At 41.6% G+C, this 24,308-nt stretch overlaps 1 protein-coding gene across 1 annotated transcript; it reads left to right on the forward strand.

Annotated features, from left to right (window-relative positions):
- The first annotated feature begins 2,881 nt into the window (after positions 1–2,881).
- BBOX1 (gamma-butyrobetaine hydroxylase 1) lies at positions 2,882–22,474 on the forward strand. The gene is made up of 8 exons (XM_008504860.2): positions 2,882–3,134; positions 3,848–4,232; positions 5,914–6,028; positions 14,529–14,727; positions 18,278–18,383; positions 19,120–19,316; positions 19,924–20,090; positions 21,695–22,474. Exons 2-8 carry the CDS (start codon positions 4,017–4,019, stop codon positions 21,853–21,855), a joined length of 1,161 nt encoding a protein of 386 aa, XP_008503082.1. The 5' UTR covers positions 2,882–3,134; positions 3,848–4,016; the 3' UTR covers positions 21,856–22,474.
- Positions 22,475–24,308: the final 1,834 nt, after the last annotated feature.

Consider the following 24,308-nt stretch of genomic DNA (forward strand, 5'->3'; position numbering starts at 1 on the left):
CTGAGATTTGTATTTAAATTCAGAGTAATACAAGTGCATATGTAATTATCTTGTAATTTATTTTTTTTTTACATTTTGGGGCTTTCTTACACAGTAGTACACTTACTAACTTTGAATTCTTACAGAGGCACAACAAAACACAAGCTATTTCATAACTGTGTCAGTATACAAGTCAGGCTTCTATTAGGTTGGTAATTTAACTAATATCTTGTTTATGGAAGAGTAACCCAAGAAAGAAGAGTGAATGAACAAGAGGCAAACCACACTCAGTGATTTTTTTCCCTGATATGAGAGCAGGGGAAATAAATCTGACTGTGTGCATTAAGAATGAACTGAAGTTCATTTACCCTTGAAGCTAATTTGCAACTAGGCCCAGTTTAGGTTTCTAAAATTTATATTTCTGTGACAATTAGGGTTTTCAAAAAGCCAGGCAGACATGCAGAGCTGGAGCTCACAGGACCAGGAAAATGTCCTTAATGTTAGCACGTCTGACTGCACTGGGAATACTGGTCTAGTTCAGAGATGTTACTGTTGTGTCAGGGTAAAAAAAATTAGTGGATGACCATCAGAGTTTGCTTCCTAAGGCTGTTCCTAAGGCTAAGGCTGTTCTGCTTCTTATGCTCTTTGTGTGCTAGGCTGTGACTTTAGATTTTGCAATGCTTTTTACCTACTAATTGCTCCTAACCTTAAATTTATTTATTTGGCAGCAACATACTGCATAACCTTGGGAACCTACAGCATAACCCCCATGGTGTTCTTGTTCCCATATGAGTGATAACCATGGAGTAAAGCTCAAAGGGAATCACTGAACTCATCTTGCACTACAGGATTCGCCAAAAAGATTCAGCAAGGAAAAGGCACATAAATGTACTGTAAAATAAGTAGAGCACTTTTGACATCACTTTTTAAATTCTTTTCTAGAATCTCAGCAAATACTACACAATTTGCACAAGAGTAACGAGTCATATTTTGCTGAGTTATGTCATCTTGAAGACACTTTGCTTTTATTTCCACTCGGATAGGATACTTTTCCACTTGCATATTGTGTAGAACTCCTTATAAAAACAGAGACCAGGTCTTGCAAACACCTCAGAGTTCTCCTGTTACTGAATGAGACTTATGACCATTTCAATTCTCACACTCTCCTTATTATGCCTGTATTTCAAAAACAAAACAGGAAGACAGCCATGACAACCAAGAATATATGTGTTCCACAGAGGAAATGAGGGAGAAAAAAACAAGGCAAGAATGTGAAGGGAAGGTGGAAAATGGATTTGGGACCTAATTTGAAAGCAACTAATTCTTACAACTTTTTGACTAAAAGAAAGCAGTGCATCCAGCTCCATGCATTACAGCATTGCTTTGGCACATGAAGATTGTTTTTTATTGAAGATGTCGAATGATAACTACCAACAAAAATATTTAAATTCCTATAAATCTCAGGCTCAGTCTTAGCCCTTTTTTAACTGCCAAAATGCTTAGACAGTCTCCAGTCACTGAGTATTTCCACTTCTGCATGTACTTTTCTCCATCCAACCAGCCAACTTTTCATCTTTGTGAATGCTTTACTATCTGCGAGAAGAGCTACATTAAAGGTTTTCCCTTTATTGGTCATCTTGAGGCACCAGAACTTTCCTGGGTGCTTTACAGACCAGTCCACTGAGTGTCCAATGGAGCAGGTACCTCTTGCACAGCTGGGAAAAAGCTTCCCGTTAGGAGGAAAAGAAAAGTTTTTAGTTCATCTCTTCTATTTTCCTCTCAGTCATGCATCAGCTTATACATACTGAAGAATGGTGAAATGAGGATTCCAGTAGAGTAGAAGCTGAAAACTGGAAGACCAACAGTGGCCTCTCCAACCCAAAACTGGTAGGTGCTACATCCAACCATTGCCTACAACTACACACGAGCTTTCTGTCAGTTTGAACCTCCAGAACCACATGAAACACTCTTCAAATAAAAGCAGCTTTAACATACTGGCCAGCCAGAAGATACCAGGCATTAAATAATGATGGTATGTTAATGCTGTTTTTTAAATTTATTCCCTGGAAGTTCATCTGCCTGAAACTTACTGCTCACAAGATTTATTTGATGGTAAAATCATCCAATAGAATCATTTAGGCTGAAAAAGACTTTTAAGAGCGTCAAGTCCAACCATTAACCTGCCCTGCCACGTCCAACATTTAAACCATGTCCCAAAATCCCTGGGCAACCTGGTCTAGTGCCTGAAAACTCTTTCAGGGAAATTTCTAAACCTTGCCTTTAAGGCCATCTTTCTTATTTAGTGATGTTTTACATCTGGCATATAAAGACACTGATTTTTTGTTTTTTTGGGGGGGGGTGTGTTTCTTTTGTTTTGGTCTTGGTTTGTTGCTGGTTTTGTTTTGGTTTGTTTTTTTTCTTTATCCTTTCTTCCAGTCTCTGCTTGTGCTGTAAGGACATGTGGTTTATTACCACACCTCAGCAAGGATGGCCAGGACACTCTTCCCAGCTCCCATCTTTGTTTCCATGATCTGAAGAGAGTTCTTACTCTGCTCTCCCTCTCTCTCCTTACCAAAATTTAGGAGCCAAAGCCCTTCTTAAAAACTATCAGCTTCAAGGACAGCGCAGAGAAGGAATTAAACGAGCCCAGCTCCTGCTGCGCTTCTCATGGGACCGAACTCCCTCAGGGCTCCCTCAGCCCGAACTCCTGTCCCAGCACATGCTGATGCGCTGCCCAGACCCCGCCTGTACAAGCCCGGACCCCCCCTCATTGGGCACTGCAGGCGGGGTCCTCCCCGGGGCCGGGCCTGCCGAGCCGAACCCCACCGATCGGAACCAGGCCGGGCCGGGTCGAGGGGCAGGTGAGGGGATCGGACTTTGGGGGGGATCGCGGCGTCCCGGGGCGGAGCGGCTGAGGCGGTGCCGGCGGTCACGTCCTCCCGGCCGCGCCGCTCAGGCCCGGGCTGCGCTCCGGTTTCTGCTGCCGTTCTGTGGCGTGGGCTCCATGTCCCCTTTCCCTGCCTGTGGAGTTTCCTTGTCCTTCAATAATTGGGCTGATCTAGAAGACTGAAAGCTGGAGTGGGACCAAAACCTGACCCTCTGACAGGAATCCTTCAGGCAGCCTCGTCCTGGGCCTTTGTACACAGCATAATGAAGTAATGAAGTAATATAAATGTGCAGACTTTTTTTTTTTTTTCCATTTATGGTGTATATTTACTTCTTTGTTTCTGTTGTAGTCCGAAGTAACAGCAGTTGTTCCCCTGAAGAGATGTTTTGTAATGAGATGTTCTAATGCTGCCTCACAGGTTGGTGCCTCCTGGCAGGAGGTGCATGCACTGTGCTTGCTCTGGGCTTATTCTCTTTCTGAAGTTTGCATTCATTTCTGACTCACCTAAAAGGTATAAAACCTCAGTGCAGTCAGAGACCCAGGCAGGATCCTCTTCATTTTTACATACCCTGTCTTCAGAGTCCAATTCTGAGGTAGAATTGGACACCCAGTTCTGACACAGCAACCTGTTCCTGGGGCATGCAAGGATTTGCTTATGACACAAAATTATGCCCTTCATTTCTCTGCCCCTTCTTAATCCTGTGTGGGGAGAACACATCTTATCCAGGGTAGCTCAGCTCTCTTAAAGTACTGATAACCAGAATTAAATTTTAAGTAGCTGTACAGGTAAAGCAAAGAAACGTGGTGTCAGCAAATGGGGGAGTCTGGTTCATGTCTGGTGGGAGTTTATTTATTAGATGGGTCTCAAACTGCACCTCAAAAAAGCATAAGCAACGGATAATAAAAATCCCTAAAGGAGAAAATTATCTTAAAATGGCCTTTACTGACTCCTTCAGTAACGAACTGCTTTTTATGTTTCAGGAACCCCACGAAGTCATCCTCCCTCCACCGATTTCATCAACCCAGAACGTGGCGGGCAGTGGCCAAGGTCCTGCCGGGGGCCAAAGTCCCCGCAGAGAGCGCGGGGCAGGATCCTGCTCACCCCGCATCACTCCCAGGCTCCTGGCTCCGCACACCCTGATCGCTCAGCATGAACCCGGGGATACAGAAGGTGGAAGCTTTGGGAGATTTCGTCCACGTGGAGTGGGAGGATGGGAGCGAGAGCCGCTACCCCTGTGTCTGGCTGCGGGACAGCTGCCGGTGCCCACGCTGCTTCCTGAGCTCTGCCGGGGCGCGCAAGTTGCTCCTGGAGGACCTGGATGTGAACATCGTGGTGAAGGAGGTGACTCTGGCAGGCAGAGAAAAGGTATTTGAAGCAAAGCGTCCCCGCTCTCCCTCTGGTGGCACTTGTCTGTCAATTAATCGTGAGGTCAGAGGCGGTGCCTGGTTATCCTTTAAGTGTAATTGGTGTTATCTTGTCAACCCGAAAGCTTTTGGGAATAATCACAGTCTGAGGAAAGTACCTTCCTACCTGTATGTGAAACTTCCCTTTCTAGGTGTTAAAGAGCGAGCACAGAAAGCCAGGCTGCAGATTTTAGAATATAATTTTGCTTTTTAAAATTCTGCTATGTGTTTCGTACTGGCAGATGCTCAAAAGATAATAGGAGCATTCCCCAAACTCTTAATTACACTTTTAACCATGTCTGGTTATTTCTCTCTTTTTTCCATAAGTAAATGTCTTGAAAAATTCAAAAATCAAATGGTAAAATGATGAAAATATTGATCTATAACAATAATTTCAGTTTTTAATCTAATTTTCCATGTACAGAAAACTTCATTTTAGAGAAGACTTCAACCAAAGTTGAACTTGATATTCAGAACTGGCCTAATGTCTGTGTCTATATCTATATCTGCACCTACCCATCTAGATTAACATTTTTTCATTAAAAAGAGGAGGATGTTGGGCAAAAGAGGACAGGAACTGCCCTCCTTTTGAATTTTAATCTTTCCTGCCACATAAAAACCTAACACCTCACTTAGATTTTATAGGTTTTATTAAAAGCAGGACATGACTCTTTTGATATGCAAACTCATTTCCTTCATTTTACATTTAAAGATGGTTTAAATGTATTAAAGATGCAGTAGGCAAACCTGCAGCAGCTTCCTGGGGCAGCTCTGCTGCAGGGGGAGTTTGAGGGGCTGTGACCCATGCAGGATCACAGCTAAGGGCCTGTACTGAGGAATTTGGGGCTCCTGTGTTGGTTGGTTGTTTCCAAAATCAATGCTGTGTAAATCCATGCTTTGAATAGGCAAATATAGTAGAGGGATTATATGTCTCCTCCACTTGCACTCAGGAACTGAGGTGAGCACAGCACTAAACTGGTACTGGTGTGTTACCTAATGTGAATGATCAGAATCCTGTGAAATGGGAATGGATACCTACCCAACAGCCTTGAGAATTCAGCTGAGGGTGTGTGCTGCACCAAGCTCTTTTGGTTCATGACAAGCAAAGCCATAAGCTTTCTTCCCTATTTATTTTTTTTTTTTCCAGAAAATAAACACCACCTTAAAAACTCTTTGAAAGAGGGAAGACTTTTTTAAAACCATCAGAGGGATTCCTCTCCTAGCATTTCTTTTTTGCCCATCTTTCTTGTCCCTTTTTTTAACAAGCTGTCAGTGTTCTGGAAGATATTTTTGCTCTCTTCTGAGCTGTGGTGAAGCTCTCTCCCCAGTGATATGTGCCAGCTTCTGTCATTCTCCTCTTTCTGCTGTGCACAGCTCCTGCAGTGAAAGCAGCCCACAGAAAACAGCAAATTAGGTCATGGGCTCATGTGAAAATGGCTGTTTACAAAGGGTATCAGAGTCTGGATGCTGTTCAGGTTGGGTTTTCATTACTTGTTTGCCATAATGCTACAGAGAAGGCTTAAACTCTGATATTGATCTAAATATTACACTTTCTGTACTTTCTAAGGATTTTTTTGGTTGTTCTGCATGATGTTTTTCAAATTTTTTTTGTTCTAAAATTATCTTTAATTTCATTTTGGAAGATCTCTATTATATGGCCTGATGAGCATGCAAGTGAATTTGAAGCTGAGTGGTTGAAAAAAAGATGTTTCTCTGAAGCAGCCAGAGCAGAAATGAGAGAAGAATTATTTTTAACAGGTAGGAATTAAAACCACATCTGTTACATATGTTTCAATTATGACAAGTCTGACACTGACAGTGAGGCCCAGGTCTACCCAGCTGGTTGGTGTTCAGTGCCAGGCTGTGAATGGTTGCACTTCCCCTCTTCTAACCCTTGGACCTGAGAGGAGTTCAGCTGGCTGGGTTATATTTGCTTTCCTAAAAATCTTTTTCCTTCCAGAAAGGGTTAGTAGTAGGTCTCAAAAATGAGCCATGTGGACAAGAAGTGGTCTATGTGACAGTGGAAGTGTGTGTGCACTGTTTACATTATTTGAATTTTCAGTTTTAGAAAGATTATGTTGAATTGCCAGAGAGCTACAACCGAATTTTTTTTATTCCTTTTAGGCGTCCTTCTGTTAAAAAGTAACTGTGTAGCATAGCTGTGTCTAGCACTGAAGTTCAGGTTGTGTTTGCTCTGTTCTTAACTGCAGTCGTTGGCTGTCTTTTGGTCATGAAATATTTTGTGCAGCCAGGAGTGTAACATTTACCTGGTACAAATCACTCTCCCTTCTGAATGAATAATTTCAACCCCCGCCTGGGTTTCCTGGGATGCACTTCATTGTTTCTTTGTCAGCCTTTCAGAATGTGAGAATGAAAGGTGTGAAAACTTGCAAGATTTCTGCTGTTACTCTTGAGAGTGTTCCTGTGAGATCTGGTGTTGCATAAAGTTATGGATCTGTGTTCAGAATGAGGAACAGGATATTACTTGAGAAAAAGGAAATTAGGGACAGGCTGATGGTGTGAAACTCATGTCCCAGTACTGGTTCCCTCAGAGCTCAGCAAAAGGTAAATCTGTGGTTGGTTTATGATCCTTTTCGGGTGTGGTTTTTTTTATTCTAACAAAGCAAAGAAAGTTTGGTTGGTTTTCCCATGAAAGACAAGAAATGGGAAAGTATGGGGCCCTAGGTATCTCTATGATCTGAGCTTTGTCTGGGACTTTTGAGACAACTGAAGGGCCAGTTAATTTTCCCATTATCTGCTGGTCAAAGCTTCCTTAGCTCTGAGCACTACACAAAAGTCAGTTCTGAAGATTCAGCCACTATATCTGCCTTAAAACTTCAGCAGTGAGTAATATTTCCATTCATTCCAGTGGACCCTATAACAGACTCTTCAGAGTTCAGAATGCAAATTCTGTTTTCCGTGGTAGATCCCAAGAAATAATCCTTGTAAAAGTTAAACTAACTAAAGGTCTGTGTTAACTTTGGCTTTGTTTAGTCCTGTCATTCTGCTTTTCCTCATATTCCCAGGGATCTGAGCAGGCAGTGATAGATTCTCCCAGCTTTGCTCAGGTTTCAGTTGCAAACCAGCCAGCAGTCACAAGGCATGTGAGCTTGCTTGCAGGCTGGTTTGAGATCAGTTTCTCACTATGTACAGGGGTAAATTTAGAATTAGCTTCTTTCTAGTCAGTGGAGTTACACACTGCAAATCACATGCCCTTAAGTAGCTAATTGTATCCCAGCAGTATAGAATTACACATGATGATATGGAATGCCAGCCCTGCATGCTGGTTCTAACAAATACAAGAGCCAGCTCACCAGACTGCTGCAGTTAGAGGTTAACCTTCACTGCTGACATTTTCACAGCTGTGGCTTTTTTTCCTCCCTCCCCCTCCTTTTTTTTTTTTTTTTCCAGCAAGTGGTTATTTGCTTTTCATGTTGCTTTGATGAGGACTTCTCATCATGATTTCTGATTCAGGCCTGGGGTCAAACCCAAAAAGAAGAGTAGGTCAAATTTTCAGTGCATGGTGGAAGTGACTATAAATAGCTCTCTGGCAATGTCCCAAGTTTCCTCTTTTAAGAGCAGTGCCAGATCCCTTGTGTGTGGTATGCACAGCCCTCTGTTTGTGTAGTAGCTGGAGGTTTCAGCCCAACTTAGAAGATACTTCCAAAAGAGCAGCAAAGGAGCCACCTCGTACTTCTTCAGTTCTGATGTCTCAAAGTTACTCTTTTTTTTTCCTCCTGTTTACTTGTGTTCAAACAAATGTCACAGGGAGTGATTTACCACCCTCTGCAGTCTCACTGGAACAGGTTTTGTGTGTGGTAGAGGCAGCTTGTGGGAGGCTCTGAGCACCCCAGGTGCTTCCCAGTTCTCCAGCCTTTCTCACTGCATTGCATCTGCTGAGGTGAATTTTCCAAGACAGAGGCATCCCACGGACAGGATGTGGGGTGGGAAAAGATTAAATAACACAACAATGTTTTCCTGGTGGGTGGAGTGGTCCCACTATGGAGCAAGGCTTCCATAATGTGTATGATTTCTGGGCATGACCCATCAAGAAAGACTACAGAGTGCTCAGGGGGAAGCACTGCATGTGATTAGTGATCTAGAAGCATCTCAGAAATTTGTGATGTAGGAACATCACTGTAGAAATGCACGTGTACATGAACAGGTCTTCTCAGTGCTGTTGAAAATGGGTAAAAAATTCGAGTTCAAACTGTATTTTTTTCCAAATCACAAGGAAGATTTTAAGACATAAAGCAAGGCCATGTTTTTAGTAGCAACAACTTTACAACCTGCACTGGTTTATTTTTTTTCCTCTCAGATAACCCACTGCTGCACATTTCCCAGGATTAGTAATACTTGGAGCTATGCACAATGCATTTTCATTTTTTGGCATGTTTGCCACAGTGCCATTAACAGAGTACATTGGCAAATGTCAGAGGGGGGAAGGTTACTCCTGTAGTAGCTCACAGACTAAGCTCTTGGCTGCATCAAGATGCTGCTGAAGGGCTGGGAACTTGGAGTCTTTCTTTGAAACAAGAGGTAGGATTTATAAGCATTTGTGAAGCAGCTTGCACCTTAAAAAGAAAAACAAACCCAAACCATCAAGGATCCTGGCTGCACTTGTCACTGGAAGGTAATTCATAGGAGAGAGGTGGAACTTCAAGAAAAAGAGTTTATAGCCTCACCAAACAGATTTAACTATATTTTCTACTTCTTTCTATCTTTGGGTTTTTTGGGCTTGGGCTTTGTTTTTTTTAATACAAAATAGCTAAACATCCCAAAAACTCCAAGACCCTAGGAATCTACTTTGCTTGAACCATTTCTCAGTTCTAGTAGCTGCCTGGAGATTGTCAGTGAACAGCTCAGTTTCCTTGAAATTTTGCAATTGCCACATTATAGTGGAACTGTAGAGCTTAAACAGCTCCACTGGCTCCTGAATACTCTGCAGAGTGTGGGGAGGTATAAATTCCCAATACTTTAGTGGGATTCACAGCACTGATGGTTTTTACACAGAGCAGAGATTGCTTTTCCAGGTTACTTACAAAAGCATTTTGAATTTAGCTTTTGTCTCCTTTGTGTTGTTGATGAAGCAGGAGATGTGAGGCCAGATGGCTGCCTCCACTGGAAGGGCCTGGTTGGGAGGAAAGGTTGGTGTTCCTTGGATGTTTTCCACCAGTTAGCTAGAAAGGAAGGATGTGGTACACCAAGATCAAGGAGAGTCACAGAGAGACGTGCTGAGCATGCACTGGTTTGTGCTGTGGCAAAGCAGAGGTTGGTAAAAGCCAAAACAACCCCAAAACCCAACACTACATTGTCCCTTGGCTGCAGAAGGACCATCCTGGATTAGGTGGAACTTCTAGCAAGCACAGTGGGAACTGGGAATTTGAACAAGAGGAGTTTACAGCCCATGTACTCAGGGAAGCCTGGGGCTCCTGGAGCTGCAGTTGAATTCCAGGTACATATATTCATTTCCCAAAGTGGGGAAATATCTGTTGATATATTCCTTGAAATACTAATATTCCTCCATGTCTTTTTTTTATGTAAGGAAGATTAGGAAAATTTTATTAGCAAGACAGCATGAAAAACTAGCAAGGAAATGCTGAAATGTAAATATTCCATTAGTTTACACATGGTTCTTTACCTGCACCAACACTGAAGCTTAAATTTGTCTTTCAAAGGATATTCTTGGCAGTTCATGCAGCATACCTAAAGCTATTTTACTTTCATAACTTTTAACACAGAAAAAGGAAAACATTCTTATTTTATTTTTTCCCCATCTTTCAAGTGTGTGAAAGGATGTATATTGAATTAAACACACTGAAGCAGTGAGTAGCAGGCCATAGAGTGACCTCAAAAAGGAATTTAATGAGGTGAGATTATATCCCTCCTCAAGGATTGCACTTTTTTCATTTTGTGAACATGTTGTGAAATTCAACAGCTTGTCAATCATAGCACAGCTTCTTTGAAACACAGGGTAGGATATAAAAGATGGTCTATGTGGATAGCTTATATTGTGGTATGTGTGTTGTGTTTCTTGGACAGTCCCTCACCAGCCGTAGCCAAGAGGGAGAGGAATACTGGTGGCTGGAAATCTGCAGACCTTGCAACTGTTGAAAACTGTTGTAACTCTGTAATGTCTAGATTCTCTTTTTTATGAGCATGTTGCATTCTGTACTTGCTACCTGTATCTGGGGAAAAGAGTAAAAAAAAAACCAGCATGGCTCTTGCTGTCTCTTTGTACTTCAGCACATCCCTCAGTCACCCCCCAGAGCTCCCATTCTGAAAACTGCTTGAAATAGATGATGGTTTTTATTGGTCCTGTGTGTTGGAACAAAGAGAGGTGGAGGTGTTTTATAAACTATGCCATCAAAGTGGTCTAGCCACTCTTGGACAAGTTAACCAAGAATCAGATAAAATACCAAGTAAGCTAGATGTGATTTAAATGAAAGAATTATTCTATGGAATATATAAAACCTGCCCCTGTACTCAGCCCTGGTGAGGCCACACCTTGAGTCCTGTGTCCAGTTCTGGGCCCCTCAGTTCAGGAAGGATATCGAGGTCCTGGAGCAGGTCCAAAGGAGGGCAACCAGGCTGGTGAAGGGATCCAGCACAAGTCCTGTGAGGTGAGTCTGAGGGAGCTGGGGGTGTTCAGCCTGGAGAAGAGGAGGCTCAGGGGAGACCTCATCACTCTCTACAGCTCCCTGAAAGGAGGTTGGAGCCGGGGGGGGTTGGGCTCTTTTCCCAGGCAACTTTCAGCAAGACAAGAGGGCAGGGTCTCAAGTTGTGCCAGGGGAGGTTTAGGTTGGAGATGAGAAAGAATTTCTTTACAGAGAGGGTGATCAGACATTGGAATGGGCTGCCCAGGGAAGTAGTGGATTCTCCGTGTCTGGAGATATTTAAAAAGAGACTGGATGTGGCACTCAATGGATCAAGGTTGGACTTGATGATCTCTGAGGTCCCTTCCAACCCAGCCAATTCTAAGGACAGAGTATTTTGAAGAAATACAGTCACTTCAATACAGTAAAACCTTTTCATGCTCTATTGTGGACTCTAAAGAATAAGCAGCTTCAGACAAAAGTCATCAAAGCAAGGGAAATCAATAATGTCTTTACTGTAAGAATTGGAGCTCTGATTCAACATTTAAGAGAAGACTTGAACTAAAGCCAGTGTTTAGAGTTTTGCAAAAGAATCAATGCAAAAATTACACAGAACAAAATAAGAAATAGCACTTTGTCCCTTTTACCCCTTACTCTGCAGCCTCTTTGGTTTGAATGTGTGTGTGTGTGGTTATCTGTGCACACAAACTGATACATATTACCCTGTAATACCAACGTCCCACTTAGGGACCCACTTTGGTTGCTACCAAAGAGCCTGGGGAGCTGCAATCAATCCTGGGTTTGCTGTGCTTTGAAATCAGCTGAGCAGCTGCCAGCAGAAAAGGGCTGGGATTGGTGGTCCCATGCTGCCACTCTCTGGTACTGCATCCATCCTGGCTGAAAGCAGTGGAGGGGACAGAGTGCAGCTGTCTTGGGTTTCATGCTTTCTGGGCAATGATAAAATGATCTTTTCTTGTGAATTGAATATACTGTGTGGATGTTTCAGGTGGTAGCAGGCAGTGTGTGAGGAGATACTATCTGAAACTCCCTGGACTGTTTTAAAACCCCCAAATAAAATAAAAAAACCCGAGGATGGGTACAACAGCTGAGACACCACGTGGTACTTTAGGATGTTCTCTGGAATTCTTCCAGCTGCAGAAGAAAATCTCTATTAAAGTACCAAATGTGACCCACAACTGGGGCTTCCACTATTCACTGTCAGGAGCACTGTCAGACAGCTTTCAGATAACTGCACTAACAAGTAGCAGACTCCAGAAGGTCTCCTGGTGAGAAGCTGGGCTTTGGGCTCCATGATTAATTTCCTGCCTTTTCATTTTCTGCCTACATTACCATTCCCTTGAGTTCTTGGCTAAATGCACTGGAGCCAATAAAACTGGGAAGGATCCTGGCAGGATTAGTCTGGGGGAAAAAGAAAAAAAAAAGAGAGAGAGGAAAAAAATCTTGATTATTTAAAAAATGTTATCTTGGCCTACAAATACTGAGGTCAAAATAAGAATCACAGGGTTTTATTGTTTTGTGGTTTTGCCTGCACTAATGAACAGATATAGCACTGCCTTTTATTGAATTAAATTATTTTGATTTTGCAAATGTGTCTGAAAATCATAAAATACACCTGTCTGGAGTAGTTTTAAATTAATAGTTAACAAAGATGTTCTTCCTGCAGCATCCCAGATCTTCCCAGGATCCACACATGGACAAATGACTATCAGCAGGTTTTTCTTTTCTATATCTCTTGTATGCTGACCATGGTTTGAGTTTGTGCAAAATTATGTGTGGAATAATGGAAAGTATGGATATTGAGCTGATGCTCAGCTGTCCATGCTCTGATTGGTTGACCCCAATGACCCCAATATGGTCCCAAGGCATGAGTCTGACCTCTTGTTACCCCATGGCCTAATTGATTGACCTCAGTGATCCCAAGCAGAGTTCCCAAGAGTGGAACTTTGACCACAAGTAATGCCACAGGATAATTGGTTGACCTCAAATGACCCCAGCACTGTCCTCAGAAAGGGACTTTGACCTCAACTAACTCCACAAGCTAATTGGTTGTCCCTAGATGACCCCAGGGTGGTCTTCAGAGCTTGAACCTGAGCTTTTTCACTTGTAATGACTTATTCTTTTCTTTTACATGTCATATCAAGGAACCCATCTATTTATTTGGTAGTTGCATGTTCAGCAAACCATCTGCTGTGTCTCCATCCTGGCTATAGTGTCATTCCCACACTGCCCCTAGGATGCTCACTGGCTTTGGTGTCTTCTCTCCACCATCAGCTGTGAAGAGCTCCCTGGAGCTTTCAGATGCTTCTGTGTTTGGAGCAAAAAGATAAAAGATCTCTGGTGCAGCAGAGTCTCAGTTTACATCTGTGCATGCACACCTTGATTTTGACATACAACAGTTAAAGATTTGGGGTATGTTTAAAAGACATCAGCACACATCCCCAAGGACTAATGCTTAAGCAAACAATTAATCCTTAAGAAGCTTGCAGTAAATCAGCCATGAGTATAAAGCAGCAGAGATCTGGTGTGGTATCTTGGAGCTGGGGCTGTGGCTTTAAGGTGAGGAGTGCTTCCCAGTGAGGGAATCCAGACCTGAAGTAGGACACCATCTTTCTTCCTTGTTCTTTTCTCATTACTTGTGGATGGTTTATTCTTTGCCTTATTCCTTTGAAAGGATGAAGGGCAGCACACTTCCTCTTGACTGGCTTATTTTATTTTTGCAACCAGGACTTGCTTTGTGGTTTGTTTTGTGTTTGGTTTGGTTTTTTTTTCCCAGCATCTTTCCTGTGCTCCTGTGGGGTCACTTTGGCTTCACCAGTTATCATCTCTACCTCCTGTACATGTGGGGCACTTTTCTCACTTTCACATTTTACTTTATTTACTTTTTTAAATTTTATTTTATTTTTTATTTTTATTTATTTATTTGACCAACAGTTGCTGGTTGCATTATCTGAAGAGTGTCCATGTCTAAGTCAAGCCTTGTATCCTAACCTGTTTCAACTTTTCATATGCCAACAGGCCACTACCTTGCTGGGCAGTGGTAGTTTTAAATTCTTGATTTCTGTGTCTGTATCTCACCTAGAGAAAGGTGGATGTTGCCTGAAATTGGGAGGAAAGAAGTGGAAGGCATGAGACTTCTGTCCTGGGACAGAAAGAAGGCAGGAAAGCAAACACTTTTTTTTGCCCCCTCTCTGGAAGTGTTCAGGGCCAGGTTGGAGAGGGCTTTGAGCAACCTGTTCTAGTGGAAGGGCAGGGGAGTTGGAACAAGATGATCTGTAAGGTCCGTTTCAACTCAAACCATTCTGTGATTCTACTAATACAATCTTTTCATTAGTTTTAAACTTTACCACTCTTGTGTCCCCAGTTCAGACAGAAGAATGAATGTGCACACTTCTGATGTCACTTTAACAACAAAAATTATCCCTTTCAAAGTCTTTTATTCAACTTCTGAGTTGAAACTGCATTGCTGCAATGTTTTGCTGAATTTCATCAGTGAGACTGGTTGTTATCCATGGAAACCTTCAGCACCTTCAGCATGTTGAAGGACTGGGGGCATACTCACAAATTCATGGCTATCCTGTTAACATCACAGTTTGGCTGAGCTTTGATGCTAAGCACTTGTTTCTCTGCTTCTTCCCTTTCAGAATGTGAGTACTGGGGCTCAGACCTGCAGCTTCCCAAAATGCCTTTTGAAGAAATCATGCACAATGATGAAAGCACATACAAGTGGCTGTGCACCCTAAAGAAAGTAGGGATTGTGCTCCTGACAGGAGCTGCTGCTCAGCAGGGAGAGTTGCTGAGACTCGGCCAGAGGATTGGCTTCCTGCGCCTCACTTTTTATGGGTGAGTTTGATTTTTCATGTCCTTGCTTTGCTGGACATTGTGTAATTGCCTGTAATATATTTCACTTCAGCTTGATGGACCTCTTTTGTGGATTAACTTATTCAAACAAAGTGAAATTTTTTCTTCATGTTGGAAAATGTGGTGTCAATTAAAGTTCTGTATGAGAGGACTGCTTTGCTGTCAAGGGCAGGGCAGGTAAAGAGCAGAATAACATTAATTGCTGAGAGAAGGAAAAATGCTTGAAAACAGATGATATCAAATACAAGATAACCACAAGACAGCAGTACTTTTCTGTACCATGGAACCAAATCAAAAATCCCTAATCCAGCTCCCTTCTGAACAGAGGAAGTTATCTCTATTGATATTTTTTCTTAGCCTGATTTTGAGTCATGGAAAGCTGTAAGACTTAGACAAATTACTGTATCTCCCATCACAGAGAAGATGGGCAGAGCACCCATTTCCCAGAGTACCCAGCATTTCATGATGAAGTTAAAAAAGTTTACTCACAAAACTACTTTCAAATATTTTTATACAGTCGTGCTAAACATATCAGAAAATAGAGAACTGTATTCAAACAGCTTAATAACTCAATGTTTCTTAAATGTGTAATTCATGAAATGAATTGAAAAATACTTAAATGGTTTTGGCTTATTTTTGGATACAGAGGGGAGGGTGTTTTATAAGAAACAAGTTTCTTGGTTTTTTTATCCATGTGTAGCTGGAGCCCAGCCTAAAAATGGAGAAGAAAAGACTTCTATATCTGTTGTATCTTTTCTCCTAATTCAAGATGGTTTATTTTCAGCTGTAGTTACTATATTGCCTGGTTTTGTTGCTCTTATGTATTGCTCACAGTAGCAGAAACTTCTCTGGGTTTTCAGCCTTAACAGCAGATGCAGAGCAGCATTTTAAAGTCTATCACCTCTAAAACAGAAGTTAATTTCATATTGGCATCCAATTCTGAGGTGTTTTTACAACTGTAATAAAATAATAAGTTGGGGTAATTCCCTTGATGTCACTAGCAGCCAAATACAAATCCTACCAAATATTATAAATAAAAGGAGAAGCTTGGAATGGGCAAGCTTGCCAAATAAAATATTACCTCAACAGGCCATGAATTTTAAAATGAAATGTAATAGCAATGAATATAACCCTGACACATGGACAAACAAAAGCCTTTTTTCTGGTCAAGATGTCTGTTTGGTACATGCTACCTAAAATGTCCTGACAGTAAAAAGTGGAATCATGCTCTGCATCAGCCTTGTGACAACATCAAGGAGTTGAGTTCCACTCTTTCAAATGAACCTTTTTCTTTATGTGACAGAGGCAAAACTCCATTCACAGGGTCTCCAATCATGTCACAATTTACTTTTTCAGCTTCTCATGCCCTAGACCTTGTGCTCCTCCTCTGTCCAGGACCTGCAGTGGTTTGAAGGGTTTCCTCCACTCCCACTGGACCAGCCAAACCATCTGCACCTCTCAGAGGGTTTCAGCTGCAAGAGAGGGACATGGGTCCCAAATCTCTTATGAACACAACTTAGATTTTAAGTAATGGCCAAGACCAGATGATTCAAATGTGGCTGCAGTTCCTAGTGCAGCCAAGACTGAGGATGTGACAGACAGGCTGCTTCTGCTCAAGGAGACTGAGCCCACGTTGCCACTTCATGCAAAAAATTCCTACACCTGCCTGGTGCCAAATTTCCTCCTCTGTCAAACAGCCTGAGCAATTGATGCTGAAATCTGACCCTAATTACTAAACCATAAGCCACTCCACTTTGCTCTCCCTAAGGGCCAAATGTCCTCTGGCATTACCCACATTTTCTTCCTTCACTTCTCATGTGCTCTGCCCATGACTGAATTGATACTTCAGTTCACTTGAGACATTCACAAGGTTGATTTATTTCACATTCAGCATTGAGCTCTCTATTTGTAACACTGACTTCAAGTCAGTAACTTGAGCTTTGACTGAAGCTCCTGGCATGGAAGGAAAGCTTCCAGGGCCCAGCTCCCCTCACCAAGCCCAACAGCATGCAAGCACTGACCACTTCTGCAAAATAGTGCTATAATAATGTACTACCATTGCAGCAATTGTACCTATTGCATATAAATGAGACAATTAATATGTGCTGAATGGTTTTAGAACCACCAAGTGACACTGGAGCCTTTAGTTAAAGATACAGTGAACATAGGTACCTTCAGCACCTAAGGAGAAGGATGATATAATGGACTGTTTTTTGGCTGTAAAACTGGGAACTATGGAAGTGTGGTTGAAATTACCATACTTGAGTACTGAAGTCATGTACTGAGACATGACTGTATTCATGTACATAAATATGAGCTGTACCAAATAATAAAAATTATTTCTTCCAGGCAGTCAAACACATTTGCAAATGTTCAATGTTTTTGCCTTGGCAATTTCAGAAACTTAGGTTTAGCATTTTGCACAGTTTCTATACTAAATAGCACTCCTAGAAGAAATGTGTTTGATGCTGTATAAAAATCATTTTGCTCTGCACGTTCTTTTGCATATTTTTAAACTAATATTAATCAGTAATGCTAGACACAGACCATCTGAAACATAATATATTTGGTCTGTGGTATTTCACAAGGGAAAAGGAGTTTCATATTTTCTCCTAAATCACTTATGCTCCTGTGATTACATGGACTGCCTGAGGTGACTTACACTTTTCCAGACAAATGTCTGGATCTCTCACATGCATCTGCTGAGGACTGTCTTCAATCATGGGAACTCTGTACCAAAAAAATATGAGGTTCTTGGTCTTAAACTCTCCTGCATGGTGTGTCCCTCAAACCAGATTTTGATGGTGCTGTGATGTGATGTCTTTGTCTCATAAGTGATTTTTTTTTCCTCACTGTTTTTTATCAAATTTCAAGACAGAAACCATGTAACAAAATAAATGGGGGTAGTTCTCAGAAAAAGCATTAGAGAAAGGGAAGAAATTACAAAGTCTTTCACCAAGACATTTCCCTTCAGTGGCAAGTCTTCAAGTTACAGGCAAGATGCCCCTGCAAAAGGATCCTGTATTTTTTCCTAAGATTATAAAGCTTCAAAATTATTCTTTGAGGAAGTTACTTAGCCTTTAACAATTTCATATTTCATTGAAAGTGTGCTCCACCTGGCATGAAAAAAAATGAAAGGCTGACAAAAGGAAATGAGCCAACTTCCTTATTTCTGAAGCCTCAGTTCTAAGGTGATGGTTTATCCTAGCAGATACCTCTTGGTTAGTGACTTCAGCTGCATCCAGCAAAGCAGAACTGCTGGAAAGCCCTCATCCTTCTCCATCCCATCCTGGGGCCACATGTCCCTCAGCACACTTGAGTTTCTAGCTTGAATCTAGGGCTGCTGAAATCTGTGCTGGGGACGGGGGGGGGAACACTGCTAAATCTTTATTTCCTTATAATTTTACAGTATTGTCACGTTGAAAGCAGGAGTGACTCTTTTGTACTGTGGTTTCAGAGTTTCAATGGGTACTGATTGGCACACTGGCTGGTTACTTTAACATAGTTTTTTCTTTTTCCTTTCATTATAAAGACCAACTTGGCAAGTGCAAGACAAAGCAGATGCTAACAATGTGGCTTATACAACTGGGAGACTGTGTTTTCATACTGATTATCCTGTTCTGCAGCATCCACCTGGGGTAAAATGAATCTTCTGACTTTTTCACAACAGAAAAAGGGAAAGGGAAATATTCCTATAGTTAAGAGTTCAGTGACTGAATTTTGCCTGAAAAAAGCAATGTAAAAACAATAATACATTAATCTGCTTATAGCAATCTTTGTACACATGAGCATGCAATGTATACATTGTGATGCAAGTTCTCCATAACAAGTCCATTATGTATGCCATAATTTTTAAATGAAATCTCAGAAAGTATTGAGAATACCACCATATGGGAAAGCACTAAGGTCCTGCACGTGCTTCTGATGCTGCTTTTGTTACATTAAAGAATCTGGGTGTCTAAATGTTTTAGTAAAGTTGTGATACCTTAGGACACATCTGTTCACTACAGGAGGAGAACACAGCAGAAGAAAGGTGAATAAGTTTTTATATTCTGTTTCTATGAATTAGATCCTAATCTGTCTTTTCATAATTAGACAAAAAAGGGCCATTTTGTAAAGCAGGACAACACTACAGAAAATGTATTTCCACCTGGTGCCTTTCATATTCCAGATAATTCATTAGAGAACTGAAAAGTCATAGCAACAGGTACAAGGGAACAAAGATAACCTTGGGCAAGTGTTAAAAAAAAAAGGGGGGTTTGGGGGGTGGGGAAACAACCAAAACCAGAACCACAGATATGAGGGAACTGACACAAATGAACTGTTAAATATGCAAACTAATTCTTCTCTTAATGAGACATTAATTAATTCCAGGTTCAGTTTCTGCACTGTATAAAGCAAACAGCAGAAGGAGGTGAAAGTGAAGTTGTAGATGGATTTCATGTATCCAACAAGCTGAAGGCACAAAGTCCTCAAGCATATCAGATCCTGACCTCTACTGCTGTAGACTATACAGATGTTGGGGTGGACTACTGCGAGTTTGCTGTGCAGTGTAAACAAAGGATTATAGAGTGAGTAGCTCCAACGTCAGAAAATAAAATCCCAGTTGTAGGGTGAATGACAGGTTAGGAGGAGAAGGTCTGCTCCTGCCACCTCGTGGGGAAACACTGCTTTCATCTGCTCTGGAGTTATTCTTGATTTGGGGTGGGGTTTTAGCCAGTATATTGCTTATTCTTTACTTTGTACTGCCACAGCATGTTTTTCCTTGCTTGGTTTTGCCACAGAGCAGCAAGAAGGGGTGATAATTAATGTAACTCCTAGGTACAGACTCAGGTTAACAGCTGTTAGGAAATTCTGAGCAGTACATCTGCAGCATGCCAAAGAGAAATCATCTTTTGAAGTATATATTACAACAAGATCAAGTGCAGATGATAATAATCTTTGCATTTTTGAAAGGTCAGTAAAGTGAACAGAATATAGATGTTTAAGGAAATCCAGTGCCTACACTTTCTCCTGATATTCTTTTTCCTAGTTAGGCTTAATTATCAAAATCCAACCCAATAACAACCTGAGTTTCACTATACAAAGATACAGAAATTCCAGCAGGAGGGTTCAGATGCTGTTTAACAGTCTTAAAATGTTTCAGCATTGCTTTTCCTTTCCTTCTCTGCTTCATAGTGTGGATTCCAGGGGTCAAGCAGTTCGCATCAACTACAATAATGCAACCAGAGACTCAGTGTTTGATGTACCAGCTGACAGTGTGAGGCCATTTTATGCAGCTCTAAAGGAATTTGATGATTTATTAAACAGTGCAGAACACAAGTTCACTTACAAGCTGAAACCAGGTCAGTAAGTTGCTTCTCCTGGCAATGATTTCTCACGTGTTTTTTCCTAACAGTCTAAACACTTGAACTTTGTTAGCACCGGTACTGAGAACAAGTTTGGGTCCTTCTGTCACCTGTTTTATTTCATGCTGCATCCTTACATTCAGCTCACAGATTTTGTTTGCCATTGGAAGGAAAAGAAGAAGGCAGGAGGGAAAAAATTCTATCTAGTAATTTGTCCAAAGTATCTTTATATGACATCAAAACCCCATAGCATACAGGAAGTTGTAACTTGTCCTATCAGGAGGCCCAAAGATGGGAAATATGATGATGGTAAGACTGCTGTACCACCCTGATTCAGAGTCTGCTCATTAAATGATAGACAATCACATACTTCTTCCTCTGCTTCATTTGATGCAGAGTGCAGTCACTAAGCCAAATGATTCTCCTTTTTTGATACTTTGTCAGTGGGGCACCTTCCCAATGGCTGCAGGAGTTGCAGAGCACCTGGGAGATGCCACAGATGTGCATAACCCTGAAGGAAGCTGAACAGTGCTGTGGGGAATTCAGTCATCATCTTTGCTTAGACACTGCATGCCAGTGTAATGCTGGAGGAATTAATTACCTCTCACTGCTGCTCTGCTGCTTTGTCTGGGTGGCCCATACAAGGAGGCACATTTTCAGAAGTGCTAAATGTTCCACATACACTAGTCCAGGGCTGTGTTTTCAACATAAAACATGCTGCAAAAATGTCCTTTACTCTTTAAAAAAGTCAGTCCATGCATAGATTTAAATGCTTTGGTCTTGATCTCTGCTTTTTCATTCCCCAGCTATAACATAAAGGTATGAGTAGTCCCTCATCTCTCAAGAGATGTTAAAAAATAAATTCATTAATGTATCTGACTGCCTCATGTACTGCAATGTTGGAGTCTTTAAAGTGTCCGTGAGGAAATGAATCTCCCCCTGTTGGGAACATGCAATAATTCGTAAGATCACACAATAAATGGTGAAACAAAGTACCTCACATTACATTACTACCATCTATCCCATCAATTAAAGCCCCCAAATGATGATAGAGCTGAGGGAGATAAGGAAGGAAGGAATATAAGGTTATTTAATTAGAGATTTATCATAAAGGTGGCACATGGGGAAATTAAAATGCCATGCTGGCCTTAATTATGTGATTTCCTAACTTTCAGTGGCTTGACTTTGTTCTCTCAGAGTTCTCTCAACAGGGATAGTAATGCAGGATGTGTACAGCACAATTAGCACCAGACTGAGCAAATAGAAATCATCCTAATGCTGTTCACTCTTTTTCTCCTTCCTGGGGAGTTGCTGCAGCTGCCTTTCCCCTCAAGGCTTGTTTTTCTCAGCATGGCCTCTCCTACCTCTCTGCTCCTTAACTCCTGGTTATAGAAGGAGCAGAGGCCAAAGGGGATTTGCCCCTCTCTGCTTGAGAATCAGCAGCTCAGAATTCAAACCACTGGGACACTGCTCTGGATCTCCAGCTGAGCTGCTTGAAATGATCACTCCCTAACTTTTGGTATCATTTAAATCCACCTCTTCTACTTGAAGGAATCAGCTGGAACACCCCAAACATTAAACTCTGTGTGAACCCTTTCCAGGGGACATTGTGACATTTGACAACTGGCGTGTGCTTCACGGCCGCCGGAGCTTCCAGTCGGGATCAGAAGTGAGCAGGCACCTGGAGGGAGCCTATGGAGACTGGGATGTGGTCATGTCAAGGCTGCGGCTCCTCAGGAAGAAGATCCTGAACCAGGACTGAGTGTTCTAAGCAGAATGAACAACATCTAGCTGGTCTGACCTCAGAAATTAAAAAAAACACTAATAATTATATTTTCCTTTCAGAAATTAACATCATGAATGTATTTGTATTTTTTTACTTCTGTAAGCTACTAAACTTGTTGTTCGTAACAACTTAAGATTTGTCTCTACCCTGGGCTTTAAATCTATGCAAAGCATTGCTAGCTCTGTCAGTTCATTTGCTTTGTAAAATCAGGGGGGAAATGTCTTGAAAGATTATCACTTCACTGGACTAACTGGTTATCCCAATGCCTTAGTGTTCCACTACAAATATATCTGCCCTCCCTGGAAAGCTTGGAACAGAGCATCAAAAGGGAAATTATAAGTATTACTTACTGGAAGTTTGCTATGAGCTGTACTCTATTTTCAGAGAGGCATTTTTTTAATTCCATAAATCCTAAGTAAATTTCATTATCAAAATAAGCAGCCACTGCTGGGAGTTATTTTTATATACACACCTTTCCAGGTAGAGCTGAGTGGAGTTCAGGTGAATTCCAGCTCCTTTCTGGGTCGACAGAACCTCTGGCACCAGGGTACAAGCAGGACTCTGAAGCTGGCTGGATCTGCAGTTAAACACTCACTAAAACTTGCTCAGACTCTACCCCAGTGATCATAAGGAACACAAGAGCTGTCTACCCCAGTGATCATAAGGAACACAAGAGCTGTAGCTGTGAGAAAACAACCCTGACACCAGCAGGTTGGTTCTAGAGGAGAAATCCTTAGGTCTGGGATCTCAGCAGGGTTAAAGACCGAAGGGTGCTCAGCTCTTGGTCCAGCTGATGCTCAGCTCCCACATCTCCCTCTCCAGCTGCAGGAAGCGGAGGCAGTGGCACAAACACTCCCTGGGGAAAAAGTGGCCTCCAGTGATGCCACTGCCTGAAAGCTTTGCACCACACCTCCACCAGAGCCAGGCCCTGGACAGGGTTATTTGGACCAAACAGGGCAAAGATTCCTGGTTTTGCTACAGGTCAGATCAGGCAGATCTGCTGTTTGAACAAATTCATTTAATTTTGAATGAGTAATGGTGATGAACACCACTTCTCTTGCTAAAGATGACTCACCCAGCAGGTATGGACCTTTTCCTCTAAATAACACTGTGTCAACACAAGCTGAAGGTTTCCTCTCAGCCTGACACCCTGTCAATACACACAGATGCACCTGATGAAGTTTGAAAATACGAGTTTTCAACAGGAAAGTCAACAGGAATTAATTCTTGGACACTTATATTGAGTTGTGCAGCATGAATGTGCTGTTACAACTTGTGTTTGAGAACTGAAACCTCACCATTCAGCTGCAACCCAGTGGCATTAAAGTCATCTCTGTCAGCACATCTTGGGAAGGACAGGTTTTGACTTCTGAAATGAGAGCTTTCAACAGCAGACTAAAGTTATTTGGCTCAAGGTGGGAATTGCCTTTGGAGACAAACATGAAGCAAGCAGAAAAATATGTTTTCCTTTAAATGAGGATCTCTTCTGCTCTTTAATTGCTAGTAACATTATGCATGGTCATATATAACGTTATTATAACTTTTATATAAGTGTTATAAATGTTCATAATAGTGGCTTCAAAGAAAAAAAAAAGAAAACCTAATAAAATAAAGAATTCTTTAAAAAAAAAAATTTTTTCTCTGATCAGGTCTATACAATTCTTACTATCTTTATCAAGTTTGCTAAGCAATTTAAATCAATAGAAGGAGAACAAGTTCTTTTAAATTACTATCTGTGTTAATTCTTTTTATTTAATCCAATAGATTATTGCATTTCCTAAAAAAAAAAAAAAACAACACAAAAAAACCCAACCAAAACAAACAAAACGCCCCCCCCAAAAAAAAGTCTTTTTACATTTGCTTGCATCACTAAGCTTTGAAAAGGTGTAAAGTCAATTATCTGCCAAAATCAGAAAGAAAAACAGACCATGAAAGATGTGTGGTAAAATAGTAAGCCCTGCTTTGGGTTTTACTTCATGTTTATAAAAACTTCTGTTTTTCTCTAAAACCATTCTGAACTTGGACAGTGGCTGGATTGAGCCCATTTCCATCACACCTTGCCTCTTCATTACAGGAGGATTTACACCTTGACAAGCAGGGAAATAAGCTGCTTAGTTTGATGCCTTTTAGAGGATGCTCTCAGATTATAAAGCAGCAAGAAAGACTCATTGCTGTGCCCCACAAATACAGCTGGGCACGCTGGGACAGCATTTGTTTAAAAAGCCAAAACAGAGACAAAAGCAGAATAGCAGAAGACCCCCACCACTTGGATAAAACCTCCCAGGGCTTCAGGCAGCCAGAGCCCCCCTCTCCCATGCATCCCTTGCAGGATGCTGGATGTGCCCATCTCCAGTCAATGATCACCAGGCAGCTCCTGAAGTCCCATTAGGGACTTTCAAGGGAAAAAATTTGTGTCCCAAGGTTCACTG

The sequence above is a fragment of the Calypte anna genome, chromosome 5, assembly GCF_003957555.1.
Source record: "Calypte anna isolate BGI_N300 chromosome 5, bCalAnn1_v1.p, whole genome shotgun sequence".
Taxonomy (NCBI): Eukaryota; Metazoa; Chordata; class Aves; order Apodiformes; family Trochilidae; genus Calypte; species Calypte anna.

What these genes read in the sequence shown, in the direction of transcription:
- BBOX1 (XM_008504860.2), top strand. Translation starts at nt 4,017, where the DNA reads ATGAACCCGGGGATACAGAAGGTGGAAGCTTTGGGAGATTTCGTCCAC. An exon ending in CTGCGCCTCACTTTTTATGG is followed by an intron (nt 14,728 to 18,277) that starts GTGAGTTTGATT and finishes TTCATTATAAAG; the next exon opens with ACCAACTTGGCAAGTGCAAG. An exon ending in CACTTACAAGCTGAAACCAG is followed by an intron (nt 20,091 to 21,694) that starts GTCAGTAAGTTG and finishes AACCCTTTCCAG; the next exon opens with GGGACATTGTGACATTTGAC.